General features: G+C 36.7%; 1 protein-coding gene across 1 annotated transcript; it reads right to left on the bottom strand.

Moving 5' to 3' along the window:
- Positions 1-17681: 17681 nt before the first annotated feature.
- LOC110695864 (solute carrier family 35 member F2-like) lies at positions 17682-19426 on the bottom strand. Its single transcript, XM_021873089.1, has 7 exons — positions 19298-19426; positions 18979-19061; positions 18812-18863; positions 18645-18713; positions 18411-18497; positions 18204-18268; positions 17682-18069 (listed from the first exon to the last, which is right to left on the bottom strand). Exons 1-7 carry the CDS (start codon positions 19424-19426, stop codon positions 17958-17960), a joined length of 597 nt encoding a protein of 198 aa, XP_021728781.1. The 3' UTR covers positions 17682-17957.
- Positions 19427-21691: the final 2265 nt, after the last annotated feature.

Here is a 21691-nt window from a genome sequence, read left to right as displayed (position 1 = left end):
CTACCTGTAATAAAATTGGAGAACCGCGAAGAGGTGCTTTTGGGTCCCCTTTCAACTCATCTAGACTAATCATAGTCTCTCCAACTATCAATGGCATTGGATTTCTCCCTGATTCAATTTTTTCTAGCATAGTGGTTATAATTGATTGACCCTCGTTAATTTTACCACTACTAAGACAATATTGATTAAGCATGCAGAATAAGAACGCCCTTCTTCTATATATGTGAAAAGATTCAGAAAGCGGTTTATCAAAATAATAGCGTGCGAATTCTTTTAAGTTCACTACGTTGCCATCTACTATCTTTGATAAATCCCTTTCCTTCAAGTTAAAGAAACGCTCAAAATCCTTATAGTAATGTGCATCTACTCTAGGGATTACTACCAGGTCTATTGCAGGGAAGCCTAAAATAGCACCAAATTCCTCTGGCAAAGGGCTAATTTCATCATACCCTATTCTAAAACAATGTGTATCAATGTTCCAATATTCTAAAGCGGTATGTATGAAGTCTATGTCTAGATCTACCCCTTTAATACCATAAATTCCCCCCAAGTGAAATAAATCCAATTCTTTTCTTTCTCTAGCATTGAGAGATCGACACCATTCATGAGAATATTGGGTGAAGGTTTTAGTGGCTAAAGACATGATTATTATTTTTTCTAAAGAGAAGAACATTTTTTTTCGCTGGAATTATGTGAAGTATCGACTGAGCAGGGGGCTATTTATGCACAAATTGCGAGGAATTTCAATCTGACTGGAATACGGAGTCAGTGTCAATTGCCGTCACACACCGAAAATTGGCCGTCACCCATCAGCTTTTGGCGCCACACGCTAGAAATAGCGCCTGGCGCCACGCGCCACAGGCTGGCGCCAGCTGGCGCCAAATCAGTGGAAGTCGCGCGTGCTCACTTGAGTTTTGATATTAAATTGGAGTCGGTTAATGACTTTATGGCCCCGTTTTTAATTTCTTCTAAATATATTTCTATCCTTTTCTTAATTAATTAAAATTTCTTTTTTTGGATTTTATATTAAAATTCAAAAATCAGCCTTTCTCTCCGTTTTATTTTTCCTTTTTATTTTTTTTCCTTTTTGGGGGAGAGAGTCGGATAATACCCTCCATCAATAATAAAAATGACGGAATTTTTGCGCAAAATTGTTATCACACACTAACATACACTAACATAATAATAGATAGATTCACAATAACATAAAGTACAAAGTGTCTAAATAACAAATCAAAGGCAAAGTTCAATAAAAAGTCAAAATAAAATGCATATACAGAAATGAACTACGGCGGCGGAGGACGTAGGCCCATCATGCCATAAAACTGCGTCGTCCGAGGAGTCACCTCTCCACCAGCTTCGGCCTCAGCACCAGTTCCAGTCTCCGTAGGAGGAGGGAAACTCAAAACAGGACCGCTCCAGCCAAGGTCAACCTGAGGCTGAGACCGCGGAGGCTGCTGCGATGACGAGCCAACCTCGTGCATCCCACCACCTCTGAAAGCCGAGGTAGCCTCTCCTACCGGTGCAGCAGGAGCACCCTCAGAAGAAGACCCTAAGCCCTCAGCAACGTCAGCTCGAGCAACCTCGGAACGGCCACCTCTACCTCCTGACGAAGTGCGACGACGTCTCGAGCTAGACCTCGCCGACTCTCTCCGCCCCTCAGGCCTCGTACGGGTGTGAGAAGCAATCGGCAGACCCTGCAAAAAGAATTAAATCAGAAGCAAGGTAAAAACTGAAGCATAGTGCAGAAATAATAAGCAAAGAAAAGTTACCTCTCGGACAGTGTCGTCTCAACGACAGGTAGCCGCGTTCCTCATCCGGACGAGCTGGCTCCGGAAGGCATCTATGAATCGTGCCATAGCCGAAACCACCTCGCGTGAGAACTGTCAAGGAAAGTTAAGTCAGTAAAAATGCATGATAACCGAATATAAGATTATGTGTTAAAAACTAGACTTACCCTAGTCTGGTGATGAGGAATCGACCGCTCCACAAAGCGCTCGCCCTCAAGAGCCGGAGAAATCATCTCCTCGATCGGCCCGTACATCCCCTGGTAGTGGATGGACATACGGGGTGGCACAAACTCAGTGGGACCATCCTGATGAAACATAAAGAAATCAGTAAGGTATTACTTGGGGGCTACTTAACGAAAAACAAAAAGTTAAGAATCTTACCCTCACATCCTCTGCCGGTACAGGGGCTGGAGCCAACAAAGGAAGTAGCTCCTTAGCATAACTCCGCCCAAGGATCACATAGGACCGCCAGAGGGAACCAGACTCCTCATCCATGCTCGAAAACTCTCTCTTGTCGAACATGTGACGTGGTGGAGGAGCAGGAACGACAAAAGCATCGGAAGAGTGATGTCTAGAAACTCTCTCTCCTAAGTATACAACCGCTCCATAGGTCCCCAGAAAGTAGCGACGCTCAGCAGAGTACTGTGCGGCTAATCCAGGGACTGTCCAACCACCCCATGGTCGGTATACTACCTCAGGTCCCTATAAAAATACTAATCGGGTAAGAACATGTCTAAAACGTCGCAGAAGAGCAAGATAAACACTAAAAGTCGTATCGAGATGATCCGACTCCGGACACGTGCAGTAGACAGGTTCGCATGGTGGCCGCCCCAAGTGGCGCTCACCGGATACCCCCTCGGCGATGGTCTCACCGGCGCAATGGAAGGAAAATACTCATAGAACCAGATCTACAAGAAATTAAACGAGTGAGTAAATGTTAACTAACATGTAGGGCTAAACTTTATAGGGAATAATCTTTACCTCTACGACTTTCCAGAAAGCAGACAGAGCCACATCCGTCCTAAAGGACCGATGGCGACACGAGTCCCTCAATGCGCGAACAAAGTCAGTGTAGGCCAAGCTGGCCCAGTCATAAGTCCTGATCCGCTGGAGATCGCGAATAGCAGGGAGGTAGTAAAGCAATGCCCTACTACCCCTGTCGGGAGAGAGTGTTCTTGACAATAACATCAGCACAAAGATGCGCACCCGCTGCTCTCGGGTGGTCGCATCGTCATCAAGAGCCGCTGCCAGCGTCGAGCGGCGAATCCCCCTAGCACTGAACTGAGTCGTCTCGACCTCAGCTCGGGCCCGAACAGCAATCGGCCCCAACAGCTCCTCGACCTCTGGAGAAAATACATCGATACCGCCGTCGAATGGCAGCGGCACAGAAGAGAACTCCAGTCCTGTGATGAGACTGAAGTCTGTAGGAGTGACCATCATCTCACCCCAAGGAAAATGAAAGGTGTTGGTGGTGTCCCACAAGAACTCCACCAGAGCGCGTACTACGTGGTGACCCCCGCTAGAGGCGACCATAGCCTCGGAGGTCTCGAACAGGGCAACCAGTCCGCAGGACTCCCATAGGAGTCTCGTCTCTCGATCTCTGGCGATATGCATCCTATACAAGTCGCCTAGACCATCACAGCTAGAGCCGTGATGTCGTGTCCTCCCAAGCTCGGTTCCCCGTCTCACCCTCTCAGAAATGTGGTGGACAGGGGCAGAGAACAAGGTCTGTTCATCCCACTCTGGGAACTGACCAAGCGAAGTGGACGGTGTAGTGTCGTCCTCCACGGGCTCATGCTCCCGTCTAGTGTTTCGGGACCGTGAACCTGAGCCTCGTTGTCTAGCCATGCTACATTGTGCAGAATCATCATAAATTAAGGTTCTATAGTATCTAAAGGTTTGCCTAGCCGCATGATACTGTGTTCGCAAAAACAGAGTACGTAGTACTAAAACAGAGCACAAATTCAAATTGAGCATGACAGCATTTTTTCAAGCAATCAAACAATTTCTTGCAACACTATAGTGATTATTGTGACAAATTGAACAAGAATTGCTAGCAAAAATATCAAGAACGAGCCACATTGTTTTTCACGACCTTAGGAGGTCCAACAATGGTGGATTGCTCATTTCTTCACCAAATTGAGTCAAACAAGTCTCAAATTACTCCCAAGGCCATATACAAACATAAACAAGCAATTTCATGGCATAAAACTTGATAAACAAAGCAAATTGAGCATTATAAGTTTTGAATTTTCATGAAATTCGTGAATGAACATGCCAAAAATTCATAAAAATCGGTGTGAGTTGAAGGAAAAATTACATAGATCGGGAATATGGATGAGAAGAGCTTGGATTTGCAACAAATTTGAGCGAATTCGGTTGAGAAACGAATGAGCAACGATCAATTGAAGTTTCGACTTCTTTCGAGCAGCGTTCGCAACAAACCAGAGCACGAAATAAAACAGAAAACTGAATTTAAATAAGAATTTGTGTTGGCGCCAGTCCCTAGGCATTGGCGTCACATTCTGTGCTTGGCGCCAGACGCCAATACCAGCGGATGGCGCTAATGCCATAAGTCTGGCGCTGATTGATTTTCAGCGACGCCAAAGCAGTCAGCCACCTGTTGGGGTTGTGCTAGCCTTCTGCAACATAGTTTGGGTTCCTTCGTACGCCAGTTAGCCCCTCTAAGAAATTTGACATGATTAAGTAATCGGCTTGATTACATAAAGTGATTGACCTGATGAAAAGATCGTCTCACTAAGCTTAAAGCGCCTAAGCATTGGCTCATTAGCAAAAAGCACCGACATATACGTTCAAGAGCATAGGGCACCGACATACAGGTTCAAGAGCAAAGAGCGCCGACGTACAGGCATAGAAAAAGCAAAGTTCAGGCGAACTTTTAAGGATCGACAGGCGTGGATCTTCGGTATTTTCCTTTGAGAAATTATCGCATCAAATGAGGATGACTTCAAGAGAAGATGTCTTCGACATCATTCCCTAGCTTGCGGAAGTTGTCACAAACAACTGAAGGTAATTTCAGGGCGAAATTGTCTTCGATCATAATTCCTGAGGCATGGAAGATGATCGTAATGCGGATGAGAATTATTTCAAGAGAAATAATTTTCGATTATATTCCCTTGGATGTGAAATATTATCACAGCGGAGAGGGTAGTTTCAGGCGAAGCAATCTTCTAATTGGAAGCAGTTACAAGGCGTAGCAGTTTTCAAGCGGGATGGCATTCTCTAGCTTGCAGGAGGTCGTCAAAACAACAGCAACAGCAACAATTGGTTACTTTCAGAGACGTGTGCTCGACGGTGCAAGATACGCGTTTCTTAACTCTTTTATCTGTTTAACTAACGCTAGTTTGCAGGTATCGGCGTTATAAGATTGATTTAGGATCGCAGAACGTTCTGAATCATTCTCCGTCCCTATCGATACTTTGACTTTCGTTTTCGAAACTTGCGTTTCTCCAAACTCAGTCAAAGTGGGGGCTCCTGTAGACACCCATTTGTGTCTCCCCAAAACAAAACCCGGTGATGAGTACCTTTCACGTCGAATCATAATCGAATGAAACGAAAGTGTGGAAAGGTCTAGTGTTGCGGAAAGTTTTATTTCTTTTCTCTTCTCCCTGTTTTTGAAAACTTTATTTTAAGAAAACAGCCAATCCAGTTTGGTTGGTCCATTATATGGGTCCAATAGTGGTGTAGTTGGATGGGGTTTGCAAAGACCTTTCCAACGATATATTATAAGCCCAATTCCGATGAATATTGAGGAAGTTATGGCCAATTTACTTAACTGGGTCTGGTTTGAGTTTTAAGTACGGCCCAATGATCTAGGAGAGGGCCTAATATGATTTATCATTCCTAATGCAATTAGGAATGGTTTTGGTCTTCTAGAACATTCTAGAAGGTTTTATCATTCTTAATTCAATTAGGACTCTTCAGAGTTTTAATTAGATCAAGTAGCATTTTCGACTGAAATTATATTATTTTATCCTCCAGTATGGGAATTTTATCAGATTTTTGAAAACGCGTTGAAATCCAATTTGGCGTCCAACCCCAGGCCTTGGCGCTTGGAATCAGGATTGGCGCCAGACGCCAGCCATTGGCGCCTGGCGCTAGCCACTAGTCCTGGCGCCAATGAGCCAGGGCTGACGCCAAGGTGGTTTTGTGGTCTTCAGACTCTGTTTTGATAAATTATCTTTTTTGGATGATTTTCTCTATAAATATCGTATCAAAAACTCCGTTTTGATTCGCCAAGAGTCACCAATTCTCTTTATTCTTAAGTTTTCACCAACCATCTTCACCAATAATCAACTCACTTCATTCACAAAATTATTCATCAATTCAATTCTTTTCATCATCTTCATCTCTTTCATCAATAATTCTTAACAAAATTCTTCCTTTAATACTTTGCTTTTTAATACAAAATTCTGCATTCGCAAGATCTAGAAACACCTAGCCATATTCGAAGTTGCCTTTGCCCTAGACGTGAAAGATTTTAATTTCTGAGGGTTTGGTCCCAAATCTCTATTTCAATTATTTAATTTAATTGATTGTTTTGATTATTATTTTTCCTTGAAGTTACTAACGTGTGTATTTTGTAATTAGAAAGAGGTACGAGGCATCCAAGTAAGTACTTTAATGGTTTAATTGATATTATGATGTAGATATCATGCTTAGATTGTTATTTTGATTCCTAGTATCATGTCTAGGGTAACTTTAATATCAAGTATGATTAAAAGTATGATGCTTCCTATATTCTCCCTAATATTTATTATTATTATGATTATAATTGATTATTATTATTTATTATGTTGCATATTATTTTATTATTGTTATTGCTTGATCACCTTTTATTGCATGTTTAAAGGGAATTGGTACTTGCAATCACGCTTAATAAGATAATTAATAATCTTGTTAGGGTTAATTGTGATTATAATTCAAGTGATCGCCAATAATAGTTTATTTGTGCATTAATATTCAACCAACATAGATTAAACAGGTTTAGGATTAATCCTATTGATTGTATGTTAGTCAGAAAGCGCACATGAATACGAGCAGAATAAAGTAGAGGCCTATTATTAGGGCAGGTTCAATCTTTTTTAGGTTGGATTTGTACCATCATCCCCGAACCCTTATTTGGTTCATGACCTTATGGAGTTGACGATCTCTTGGATCGTTAAGGGGTGTAACCTTCATCCTATGAACGGTTTACAAGTTCCTTAAAAACTTGTTGGCGACTCTTTTGCTCTATCTTCTTCCCTTTTGGACGCCACCGTACTTTAGTGTATGATCACAGTGGGGTTCAAGCTAGTGGGATTTTTAAAGGCTTGAAATTATTCCCTACACACCCCCTTGTCCCAAGCAAAACCACACAATATAAGCACGATTCATAAGCAGGATTAAATGAATTTAAGAAAGAAAAAAAAATTCCCATCCCGCGACACTCTTATTAAGTTCGATTATAGACAAAGAGATTTTCCCAAAAAGTATATGATTACAAAAATTAAACTTGCTCTTGCTCACAAATAAAAGTGAAATGAAGCTCTTGAAAAGAAAATATCAACTTCTTATTATAACTTATATAAAGGTATCAATCCCAAATAAAGACTATGTAGAACTAGCTACTTATTAAAATTAATCATCCAAATCAGACTATAATGAGGTTCTAATAACTATTATCAATGGAAAATGCCTTATTCATGCTAACTCCACCCTAACAAAAAATAATCCTCAAGGTATCACATTACTGTTCTTATCTCTCTTCTCATTGTAATTATTAACATCAAAATCAAGGTCATTTTCGTCATCTGAGTCTTCAATAATAATTGACTTGTAGAGCGGATTTGGATTTCTAGTAGCTCTCTTCCCAGCATTTGGATCTTCAGGTGGTGGTTGTAACCATTCAAGCTCATCCTCATCTGGAAATTCAATAAGAGTATAATCATGGAACATTCTTTGGTAGGTTTTAATTTTATGCTTCTTATTCTTTGCTGTTTTAAACTCATGTAAGTACTGGTAGTCTTCCTCATCTGGATTAGTTGGCGTCATAATCTTTTCAAACCTTTATACAGTATTGTCACTTCGAGTATCACTCTCATCTTCAGACACAGCAATGGGGTTGTTCCTAATATCATTACTCACGCTTTCAGACGTGATTACTGAGTCGCTCATCCTTTTTCTACGTTAACCCAATGCAACGAACATTCAAAAAGCATATCACAAGCCCATCATAGAAATAAATCAATTAGAACATAATTATAACATGTTAAATAAAAAAGAAAATAACACTTCATGTGATAATTAAATGCAAGAGAGAAAATATGTATGATGTATGCATGCATTCCCTTCTTAAGTCTACCCAAAACTCACCAAGTAGAAAAAAAAATTCAAATTTGTTTTAAATTAAGTGGTTTAAAACATACTTAGTTTCAAATGGATAAAAAAAAAGTTTGTCATTAAAATTAAAATTTTAAATCATTGAATAGGCGCCTAAGTCATACTAAGCTAATTGGCTTTAGTGGTAATTAAATCTAACCTAAGCTCTGATACCATTTTGTAACATCCCAATAATTCTCTCTTAAGAGCCTGTGAGAAACCTGTATATAACCTGAACAATTTCAAGAGAATTACTGGTGTGCTACCGCCACGTGTTCAAACGTTAAGGCTATCTCAGAAATTTGCAGCGGAAAACCAAAACAGTTTAAAATAAACCTCAAAACAAAGGAATTAAATCAAAATAAGTATTACAAGTTGGAACCATTAAGGCCCTTATTCAAAACCCAATAAAAGTAGTAAGTGATTAAATTCAGAGTTCCAATAAATTCAAACCCAAAAGAATTAGTGTCAACTAAAATTGAATTAAAATAAATTCAAACTTTGCAAAATAAATAATATGGAAACAACCAACTCTCTACTCAAGATCCCACAACTCTGATGAATGCTGCATGTGTAAGAACCTGTGGTTATTCTTGATAACACGATATTATACATGATTTATATGTGATATTTGGTCATATTTGATTGTGTTTTCTTCATTTTCCTAATCTTTTAGAGTTATTATTCTTCCTATTTCTATATTGCTCTTCTCGGTTTGTTTGTTTTTGTTTTTATAGGAATAGGGCTCAATTTGTGTGGAATTCAACTCGGACGCGAGATAATCTTCATATGGAGCGTTTCTAGCATCCACGAAGCTTCACAGCAGCCTAATCCACAGCTTGATTGCGGCTCACCACGATTTACCACAGCTTGCTTGCGGCGCACTTCAAGGGAGCAAGAAACACAAGGCTGGCAGCCTACTCCGCAGCCACACTGCGGCTCGCAGCCTTGTACCGCAGCTCAGTTGCGGCCACTTATTTACCAACGAATTTAGCCCAATTTTTGGGATATTAGGAGTCCTAATCTTATGTAAAGACGGCTATTATTTTCCTAGCATATAAATAGGTTTTAGATAGTCTTTTATCTAACACTTTTACATACATTATTTTAGAGCTTTTTAGTATTACGTTCTTGAGGATTATTTTCTAGGGTTCTACTTTCAAGATTCAAGATTTCATAATTAATTCCAAGTATTGATTTCTTTTCTCAATTCTCTTATTTTATTATTGTTATTATGTTTTCTTTAATTACTTGTCTTGTTATTTCTATTATCATGTGTGAGTAGTTTCATAATATAGGGTTAGGTTGAACCCTAATATGGACTAATGTGTTATTTAATTTCCCAATTCCCAGTTTAATTAATTTATAATTCCTCTTTGTTAGGGTTGGTTTTTATTATCAATGATTAACTAGAAATAGTATTATTGAATGTGATTAGGTTTACAACGAAAGTTGATTCTTAATTGATATTAGAACCCTAATTAAAAGTTGGAGCTTTTATGCATGAAAATAGCTAATTGTTCTTGCTAGGACTTATAGGATGCCGTTTTCAATGTCTTTAATATGCATGATTCCATGAAAATAGGTATGATTGCATGTTAGGGAAGCTATTAGTTGATCGAAAGAAACTCTTAGTGTTGTTTTAGGGAGCATCTGTCCTGTGGAATATCTATTGATTTAATTGAGGGAAAGGGATTGTTCTATTGCATTGATTCATATTAGTGGGGATACTTAATCTTAGATGTTTTTAGTTCTTGATTAATTTCATATTATTATTATTTATTGCTTATTAGTTAATATTGTTCTAGTTTTGATCTATTGATATTGATTGGTTACTCGCTTAGTATTTATTTGAGTCTATTTAATTAGTTGAACCATAGTCTCTTGGGATCCGACCCTTATTTGCCCGTCTACATAGTAGTGGTCTTGTTAGGTTATTTTTGTTAGGTACACGACACGCCTATCAATTCTGCTCCCCAATATTACAAGTGTAAAAATTGGATCGTCACAGGGTCATTGAAAGGCGAAGGCCATGACCAAAGAAAGACACACACAAAAGCACGCAGTCAGCAAAGCTGAGTACATACAAGCTGCAAAAACAAATTGAGAAAATACCTAACATGCTACTAATATTCAAGTACAAGCATCATTAAATATAGACTCAATTCACGGCTCGATTATCAAATTTATTAAGACCTCACTAATTAATATTAACTGACTCGTTTATTTATTTCATTGGATTTAGCAATAGACAAGGTTGTCCAACCCATGTCCCATTTGGAACATCAATAAAGAAAAACCCCATGCCTCCTTTCGGAAACATCAATAAACATCCAACGACCACGGGCGCGACTCCGTGACCGTAGTTAGTATGAGATCTCACCTAACTCCTAGTTTTAGAAAAATAATATTAGAAAGAAGAGGCTCGTAGATCAGACGGCCTCGATAAAAGTACACGGCTAATACCCCATGTACCCCAACCCCTGGTTGTCATTACTCCAGATGTACACCATTCCAGAGTTTTATTGCTCATCCATCTTGCACTTTACGTGATTTACAGGTTTAGACTTAGTGATGACTCTTATACATATCAATACAAACATCCCAAAAGCAATTCAATCAAACATGGCAATTTCTTAATTTAGATTCTTAATTTATTAGTGACAAACAACATTTATTAATTATTCCATTACTAGCTCGGTGTATAAACACCTTGAGTGCATAAGGCACCCCAAAACTTTAACCTCGTCTTACAAGACTTGAATTTCTCCTTTACTCATCCTGTTTACATAATCATGAACGAGTAATAATTTGATCTTTACACCAATCACATACCTTTGCCTTTAAGCGCACCTTGCATAATTAAAGCACAAATAATACTTGCATTATAAGCTAGTGCACATCATTTGAAATTCACAATGTATAACCAGACAATTTAACCCAGTCAATCCTATACATGATACTAAGTTCTCGATCCGTCCTTAAACATGCACCTACAAGTAAGGTTTCGTATCTTGTATGTACCTTGTGTAAACAATCCGGTTGGCCACTTTAAAACTAGAAGTCTCCTTCTACAAAGTCCTCTCTTAAACCAAACAATTAGGAATAAATCAATACCAGAGCAATTAAAATTACAGCAATACTAAACTACTTTAAAACCTCTTAAATCACCAAAATAAAGTCTTTAGATTGTCCCCAAAAATTAAAGTTAGTAATATAACATCCCAACTTTAAGTTTACATGTTAGAATTATGAAAATATAGTGTTTTATATCAAATTACAGCAACTTTAAAGTGGGTAAATAAATCTGGAATTTTGTTTTAAATATATAAAATAACCCCTTAAGCATAATTACTTGAATTAGTCATTATATAGCAAGTTAGTGTGTTAAAAACCCAAGAATATATCAATTCAATGAAATTAGAGGCTTCAAAATAAAAGGTATGAAATCTGAAAATTATTTTTAAAGTTAGAATATAAAGTTCAAAGCTTTTTCAATCACAAAATACTCACAATGATTATTTTGTAGGTTTATTAGAAACATAAAAACACGAAATTAACCCTACTTGTTCATAAAATTGAAACTTCAATAAATCTGAAAATTTATTTATGATTAAGATAATTATATTTTAATGTAATTTAAACATAGTATGATTAGATAGTTTGTTTAACACATAATCAAGCCTTAAAACATGAAAAATCAACGTTTTAAACCCTAAAATATGCAAAATACATAATCTGAAATTTTATTTAATAATTTAGACATACAAAATCCATAAATTTATAATCTTTTGTAATTTATACATACTATTAAGGCCTAATAACAATAATTTTATAATTGAAAACAAATAAAAAATTGAATCTTTAATCAAAATAACAAGAAATAAGAGGAAGAGAAAGAGGGGGAAGGAGAAGGGAGGAAGGCGAACTGCAGGGAGGTGGTCGGCTGCTGGGCGGCGCGGCGGTCAGAGGGGTGGCGGTCAGGCGGTGGCGCGGCGATGCTGGTGGCTGGGCAACGGTGCAGCTTCGAAGGGTTTTTTTTTTTCTTCTTGCTGAATGTCGTGAAGAGGGAGGAAGCAAGGAGTGAGTTTTCTTTTTTTTTTTCTTACGTGAGAAGGAGGAGAAGTGTGGGGAAAATAAGGTGGGTATGATTAATAAGAATTGGGTTTGAGGGTATCCTAATCCAAATATAATTAGGATAACTTGTTTAGGCCCAAATATATACCAAAGCTTAAAAAAAACATGTGGTGTAAGGTTGGGCTTTGAGGTAACTTGGACTAGGCTCTTAGTTTGTATAGGTAAAAGGATTATTGTCAATAGTTAGTAGTGGCTAAATAGCTTAAAACTAATTTATTATTTTCGAAATATTTATAAAATTATACAATTATCGTAAAATAATCATATAATTAATAATAAAATATAATTATTATAATTACAAAATCATGGGGGATTACAGTTTTAGTTAGTACTCTAAGAAGTATTCCATGGGCATGTTGCAATAATTTTCCAAACACTTTCATTTCATTTTGCTTACTTCATTATTATTTTTTTCTTTTTGGAAGAATAATACTTAATATATATATATATATATGCAGAGTATATACTTTTCCATCGTTTCTTTTTAGTTAATACGTTTCTTTATTCACATTGTCAATGCACAACTTCAACCATTTATATATTTGGTTACCGATAAACAAAAATTATGAAAATTTGATATTTTGAAAAAATATATATCATGAAGAAACTAACAAGATCCCACATGACTATATTTTGCATTATGTATAAAGCACATAACACGGTCAAAGGGGAGTATGTGAATAGTGCTAAAATCAAAACGTGTCAACTAAAAAAACGGAGGTAGTATATTTTTTCTATTAACCTTCAAGTCTTTAGCTATAGAAAAATTTTAAATTGCTCGCATGTTTAAAATCTTGCAATGCACAACTAGTAAGGGGTGTCCATTATTTGGATAAAAACCGAAATCTAATCTAATCCAACCAAATTGTTAATAAGGGTCAGATCTAAACTTTAAATCGGATCGGATCGGATTGAATTTTTTTTTAAAATTTGGATTTTCGGATTGGATTGACCTTGTTTGGATCCAAAAAAAAACCGAATTAATCGAAATATGAAATCATGGTATTACAAATCAGGACACTTTATGTATTAATCATGCAAAATTATGTTAATAATTACATCATATAAATTATGTAAAATTATGTTTTTAATATATGTATTAATCATGTACAACTATGTATTTAAGACAAAGCTTTTTATAACTGCATTTTTATTTTTATAATCACTTTAGTCCCTACAAACTTACAATGTATTTTAATTCGAATTTTCGGATTGAAACCAAATAATCGAATTTTAATTCGGATTGGATTAATGAGAAATTCGGATCGGATTGGATTTAATAATCAAAAACCAAATTTTATTTCGGATCGGATTGGATTTAACCTAAATCCAAACTTGAAAACAAAATAGACACCCCTATGCACAAGTACTAATTTAGTGACAATGTGACATAACATAATGATTAATGATAATATTAAAATTTGACAATTCACTGGATTACAAAGTAATAGTTTATTTTTGGGAAATTCTCAATGGTAATCCCCAACTTCTGCTACGCACACATGATAATCTTCTCAAAAATCAAATATACAAAATGATCTTCTTCTAGAACTTTAGCCCATGCACTTATAACCTTATTTCATTAAATAATTAATTAACATTAACTATGGTTAAATTTTATTTTATATTTTTAAAAAAAAAATTACAAAACTAAAAAATTTAATCCAACCACGAATGCAGCCACATCTACCACCACCTTCCCCACTTGCCCAGCCACATCTCCCTTTCCAGCAACGCTACCTCAGCTCCACCTGACCACCGCCAACCCAAAACCCCGCCCATGACCCTCCTTCTCTCTCCTCTTCCTCCTACGCCACCTCTATGACGCAAACACCACATCACATTGCCCTGTTTTCCGTATTAAACTGCAATGGTAGCAAGCACACCGTTCTACCTTCAACAATAATTGCAACCTCCTGGCATCACCATCGCAACAACCACCAACTTTGTAGTCACCACCAACCTCCAAACCGCATACACCATTCCCCTGCTCCCAGGATCAAATTGCAGCGACAGGCGTGACCAACACCACCAGTCGTTAATTCGTCACCGTTTTCCCAAACTACAACCACCATCACGGCTTTCAAACCGTGGCGTTCCTCCTCAAACCACAACCCATGACCTTCCCCCCCTCTCTCTCCCCTCCGCTCAAACCCATTCTACCCTGAATACCTCCCTCCTTCTCTCTCCTCTAAGAACCTAGCCCTTTGTCGTGGCTTAGGTGAGCTAGTAAGGTTAGGGTTTCCGTGAAGGAGGTGGTGGAGGTAGATGGTTGGTGGTTGATTTTTTAGTGTTTTTTTCTTTAATAAATCTAACCATAGTTAATTTTAATTAACATTTTAGTGAAATATGAAGGTGTTTGGCTAGAGGGATAGAAGAGGGACGATAGGATAAAAGAGGAGGGATATAAGAAGTCTTTTGTTTGTTTAGGGGGATGGAGATTAGGAGGGGGGTTAGAAGGGGAATAATATTTCTCTCCAAATTAATAACTAAGGGGGTGATATAAGAGATGGGGATTAAATTTAATGGGTAAAAGACATTTCTACCCTTAATGAAAGAGAAAGAAGAAAAGAGTTATGAAAGGATAGTGAGGGTAATTTTGAATTTTTATTAGTTATTTTAATTTAATCTCAACTCATACCAAAAAATGGAATACACTATTTTTATCCTTGTCCAATCTATTAATTCCACCTTATTATCCCACGTCCTTATCCCACTTAATCCCATCCCTCCTATCAAACACCCCATAAGTAAAGGTGGACATCGTGACGTGCCGAGCTATCGCGGGTCGTGCCATGCCTGCTTTATGGAGGGTCGTGCCGTGTCGTGCCACCTTTTGGCACATCCAGCCTACGACACAACACGGCCCACGTGCCTGGCGGGCCGGGTAGCAGGCTGCCCCGGTTTTTCCATAATTTAATTTTTAAAAAATTGATATATATTTTTTTAACAACTTTGAAAATGAGTATATTTGAATACTTTTATTAATTTATGCTTATGTTTTTGTATTATTATATTACTCCGTATTATTTAGCAAAAAGCAAAAAAATTTACGAGTGCGATAAGCCGATAACTTAAAAATTGATGAATAACTTATGTTATTATATGCCGGTACAATAAATAGATAATACAATAATTTATAATGATAATTAAAAATCGTACAATAATTGGTGAATAACTTAATTTTATAGCTTATTTTATTATACAAAATATGGGGTTCGATAATACAAAAATTGTACAATAACTTTGCAAGGGTCGGGCTGTGCCTGGCGGGCCGCGTGTCGTGCTATGGGTCGTGCCACGGGCCGAGTGATCGTGTCGTCCACCGGGTTTGTGCCATGCCCGTTCTTGTTTTCAAAAAAAAATTCACGGCACGACCTGCAAGTTGATTTCATTGGTTTTGCTGTTTGGTGGATATCATTGCTGCTATTAGGGTTGGTGATGCGGGAGCATCATTGAAAACTACGAGTTGTGCGACTATATGATCCATTTGGTGGCATTTATGGATCCAATCTACTTTTTGGATAAATTCTCTATGTTATGACATGAATTAGTTTAATAAAATTAATGCTTGTGTCTTGATTTTACAATTGATAATTAAAAATAAAGAATGAGAACAATGATGAGAGGGAATTGAATTAGCTTATCAATATATGATGCAACCACTTCATTCCGCCATATCTCTTTCGTTACAATGAATTTTTAGGTTATTCAAGTTGAAGATGAAAGTAGAGTTCAAGAGCTTTCCAACGACAGGTCACATGCCAAATTTGAGAAAGAAACAAAGAAGTTATGAATTTTTGAAATTGAGTTGTTCAGGCAGTCACGAGGAGCAGGGAAGTTCGACCGAACCGAGGTGAGTCCGACCGAACCTCCAAGGTATTTTCAAATCAGATTTCACCATTTTTGCAGGAGGAGTCGAACACCAAAAGTTTAGCCGAACCAAGGGCAAGGAAGTTCGACCGAACCTACCCCGCCTTAGTTCGGTCCGAACCTACCCAGCAGTCCAACCGAACTTACCCAGTGTTCGGCCAACCCTTTTCCTGTTTTCAATCAGCTATTTTTGATGAACTTTTTGCTTGATTTTGTAATCAATGAAACTTTTTCTCTTTACTCATAATCTTTGTGATTATTTGCTTTCTTTGTGATTGCTACCTTGTAATCTATGTGGTTACACCTTAATCCTAGCTTTACTTTGTGTTAGCTTTGATTAAGAACCCCTATTTCATATATGTTGGTGATTGTTGAGATAGGTTTATCTTGTTTTGTTGATTTGATATTGTTGTTACTTGAACATTCCCCCTTTTTCTTGTTTTCTTTGGTTATTTCATATCAGTTGGTGAGTGAATAATGGAAGCAAATTAGAAGAAAATTATCAATAGTTGGTGAGTGAATAATTGGTTATATATTGAAAAAATAATTAGAATAAAGATAAAGGCAAGATAAGTAGAAAGAAATGGACACACAATATTTAACATGGGAAAAATTATCAAAAAACCTACGAACGACGAGCATTGAAAATAAATCCACTAAATGAAAAAAAGAAGAGTACAAGAACCCTTGAAAGTTGAGTGTTACAAGAAACTCTCACTATAGGAACTCTCAAAGGAGTAGTACAAAATAAGGATAGTGGATTAGGAAGATTGTGTGTAGGTAGAAACCCCGATCATGATAGATATCTTAGAGAGCGATATTTGTAGGTAAATTCTCACTAAGCATAGAGAGACACTCATAGAGTGTATGAGGGTATCGGAGTATTGGAGGATATGTAGGTGGAAACATGCTCCAAATGATGTCCAACACCTTATATTTATAGGTGATGTAAGGAGTTGGAGGAAGTGTGTGGAATTTTCTACACACAAGCTCTTGAAATTGTCCACATAAATCTAGAATTTTCTTAAGCATTCATTGCTTCTATATTCCTCCACCATTCTCCATCAATTTCTCCATTATTTTAGAATTTTCTAGAAATTTTGAGAAACCATAAGACATATAATGAGTTGGACTATGGAATTTGGGTCACACTAACCCAACAAATATCATATGATTTACAGAGTAAATATATTGCTCAACTAAGTCAACTTTATTTTACTTATTTTGAAATGAACTAATATCAACTTAATGTATTCCTTAAAAGCTAATCCATTATAACTTAATATTCTTTCAACGCTAACTCATTATCTTTTGTACACTAGTTTCAAAAGGCGAATAAACAATACTCTCTGAGAGCGAGGGATAGCTCAAGTGGTTAAAGCTTCCCTTTCGTTTTGGGGACTAAAACTTAAACACTCAAAATTGAGCCACGGTTCCGAATAAGCCCTAAAGGTGAACCGAGTGGAACACCAAAAATTAAAAATGGTTGATACTGGTGGATCAGCTTTTGCAATAAAACAACGTCAAGCCCAACTCAAGGTCCAGCAACAATTTACAGGCTATGAACAAAGTTCAGCTGAGTCAGCAAAGTTGTTATAAATAACCACTTATCCGAGTCAGCATTTAGTTTGTTAATAAGTTGAGCTAAGTTTGTTTAAAAAAAAAAACAATATAGTCACAACATATGTATTATGTAATGAACATGGACAAGAAGTAATGTATACTCAGTAGGGTACTACAGCTTGGTTAAGGCCCTTTAGATTCATTTTCCACCTCTCATGCTCTAAATGAACCGTCTCTTGACACTATGCTTTCTTCACCAAGAACTTCATATTGTATACTCGAATGCCCATCCATATCAGCTTCTATTGGTTTGGATTTGTTCTCACTGCGAAAATTAGCAAATAGTTAGCATCCATACTCAATTTTTTAGATCACGGATGGGAAATAAACATGGACCGCAATTACATTATAAAATTTAGACAACAGAAAAGAAGATGCTTGAGTGATATCAGTGTGTACGTTTTGCAGTAGATGACTAGTCCCACAACCACGATTGCGAAAGAAACATAAAATAGCCAATTAACCTGTACATACAGAAAAATGTTCTCTTATCACATCAGCACTTCAATTCAAGAATTACAGGTCTAATACATCATAAAGTTTTAAAATTTAGAATTAATCATGCATGAACTTGTATATAGAGGATAATAAGGGTTAAATTAGTACCTCCTCGTGATAAAATAGTATGCGGATGACAACTGCCCACATATCAGATGTAAGTATAGATAGATTGAACAATGTAGCTCCACTTAGCTACACACGAAGGTACGCATACACGTCAAAAGCAGAATGAACAATTCTCCTCACCAAAAAGCAGTAATTAACTTGATCTTAGAAAGAATCAGAGTTGAACAGAATCAATACACATGTAATTATATAGGAAGGTTAAACGCGCCCTACCTTAAAAATTAAAGGAACAAGGCTGTAGAATAAACAAGTTCCTACTGCAAATCCAGCAAATACTAGTATCTGAAATAAATTAAAATCAGTCATTCTACCATTTCAGAGGAGCCATTTCAGGGAATGCCAGAACTGATCGAGTATCTTTGCTAAAATCTTATACTTACAATATCCGTAGACCACTCAATTGCTTCCAAATTGTGCCTTTCAAATAGTATACTGATAAAAAGTTATGGATTGAAACAATTTCTAGAGAGTTATCGCTATGCAACGTGCAGTGATGCTTGAATCTTGAAAACTAATAAACAGGTATATAGCAGCTATACAAGGATACATCTGACATATGCTCACCAGCATTCCAAAGACACCAAGCATTGAAATAACTTCAACAATGTCTTTCTGTTTGACACAGAACTCCTGTATACAGGTTTTTAAGTACGTTAGAGAAAAGAAGACGAGCAAACATTGTGCTAACAGTTGCAGAAATATGACTGAGATCAAATTGTATTTAGGCCAGACTGAAACATTTTAAGTAATGTAGTTTCATTGTTTTATAGTTCGAGATACTTGATGTTAGAGTATGATGAATATGTAGTGCAGAACAAAAGGAATACATTTGAACCAGTACAGAAAGATAATTTTAAACAACTTACCTCACCAACATTACTCAATGCATAAAACAGAGTTGCAACTGTTACAAGAAAATCACCAAAAAGAGGTCTAGATCCACCTGAAAAAATCAACGAGGAATGTAAAGCTAAATCAGCCTCAGTCTTTGGCATTTTAACAAAGATTACATGCAGCAGACCGACTTATAGATACAACAGTAGACCATTGATTTGCCGTTATTGCTAGTTGCTATAACTACATACTATGATGAGCAAAACATCTAAATAGCGGGATGGTTAGTTAAGACATGCTCTCTGACATTGTATTTGCTTATGTTAGCTGAATGCATGAAAGAATATCTAATGTTCATAACCGATATTTGATAATTACAATGTCAAAAGGAACTTGAGAGAACAAATTAAATTGCAAGCTGAGAGGCTTCTGAATCATATACTGCAGTTTTCTACAATGAACCAAAGGAAGTGTTGATTACTCTAAGGGTTGTCAATTTGTCATAGGCAATAGGCAAAACTGCAAAAGTAAAAACCGACAAAAACATTTCATGATATAAAGAAACACTTACAACCTCCACCGCCAATCCCAGCATCAGAGAGGAGAGCGAAGCAAAGGCCAACTACACATGTTGCAGCTCCAATGTACTGCCATACAGTGTATCTTGTCCCTAGTAAAGCCCATGTCAAAATCATCACCCAAACTATAGTCCAGCAGTCAAATAGCGTCACACTTGTGATGGATGTATACTGGAATGCCTTAATACCTGCATACAAGGATCTATGCAATCAGTAATTTCTCACGCCTTAATAACTGAAATTAAGCTAAAGAGAACAAGTCCTTAGTATAAATAAAGGATCTAACAATGATATAGACGGGATTTGATACAAAATATTGTATAAAATAAGTCAATACAAAACTTTGTAAGACTGAGCATACCAGTAATTTCTCACGCCTAAAGAGCATGATACTTCCATAAATTGAAGTCAAACCTAAGTAAGTAAAGAATGACTGTGTCACTGGGGTTAAATTTCAAGAGCATGATACAATTTCGATTTTAAAAAAAATTGAAATTTAAAAAAAAAAAAAAAATCGAAATTTAACCCCAGTGACATAGTCATTCTCTTGTCGAATTTGTTTTTCAATTATTGTGATGCAATTACAATTGGATTCCTTGAATTGACACACAAATTAAAGATAAACTATAATTGGATTCCATGAATTAGTTGGTCTGGTTTTCGGGTTGTGAAATTCATTTTTTCAGTCTTTGATTCGATCTGCTCCAAAATCCTATAAAAAACCGGTTTTGGACGGAAGTGATTTTTATAGAATTGACTCTTGTCGGTTTTTTTGGTCCGATTTAGTTCGGACCCTAATTATATACCCCTAGACTCTAGTGTAGCTATCTATTCCTACACCCCCTTCCTAACAACACCTAAACAATCCCAATAATCCCATTTTTTTGCAATTGTGTAGTAACTGCACAGTAACCACACCTTTTACCCCCTCATAAATTTTTTTTTAGAGGTGGAAAAAAAAAGAGAATATCAAAATTCAATGGTGAAAACAAAAAAAAATGGTTCCATAGTGCATGTAATACTAATTGCTGTAATTTTTTTTTTTTTTTATGTTCCCGTTAGGGATGGGCTACTATGTTACGTCGGGCCGGATCGGACTAAGATTTGAGCCAAAAATGCTAGCCCAAAATCGGACAAGGCAAGCGAGTTTGGCCAGTTGGCCCAACTTTATCACTACTACTTTAATACTTTTCCACTCCCATGTATTTTTTGGGTGATACGAAGTTTTTTTTTCTAACACGTTTTTTGTATGGTTGGCCCATACGTAATGTTGTATAGTTGCTTGTAAAAAAACGGAGTAACTCTTATTACACTGACACATAAACCCCTTATTATACTTATTAATTATCCCTTAAATAATAAAATAACCCCTACGATACTAACAAAGTAACTCTTATATTACTAAGTAGCATATAACCGTAATAAAGTAACTTATTTAACACTAACTGAGTAGCTCCATGTTGGTTGGCCACACTGCGTAACTAACCACATATATAAAAGTTAGTGTTTTCGTTTAGTTTTTTTCCCCCAATACTTAATGCTGATTTTTTATATATATGTATCTCATATGAAGAAGAATTCTCTTTTTTGTCTGCGTTATTGCTCCAAAATTATTTCAAATCAGCAAAAATGAGGGAAAGAGAAAAAGGTCTTATCTAAACCTATTAAAACATATTAGAATTTATTTTAGTTCTAATTTGAACTTGAGTATCCTGTATCATCTCTTATAACTTATTTTTTATGAACTTATATTGTCTAAACTTAATTGAACTTATTTTTCCTTAAATAAAAATAAGTGAAAATGAGGTGAATGACCACCAAACTATGTTCTATAGTCATACGTCTTAC

Source organism: Chenopodium quinoa, unplaced genomic scaffold (assembly GCF_001683475.1).
Source record: "Chenopodium quinoa cultivar QQ74 unplaced genomic scaffold, ASM168347v1, whole genome shotgun sequence".
Taxonomy (NCBI): Eukaryota; Viridiplantae; Streptophyta; class Magnoliopsida; order Caryophyllales; family Amaranthaceae; genus Chenopodium; species Chenopodium quinoa.
Note: the sequence above shows the minus strand (reverse complement) of the source record. Positions and strands in the feature narration are given on the sequence as shown.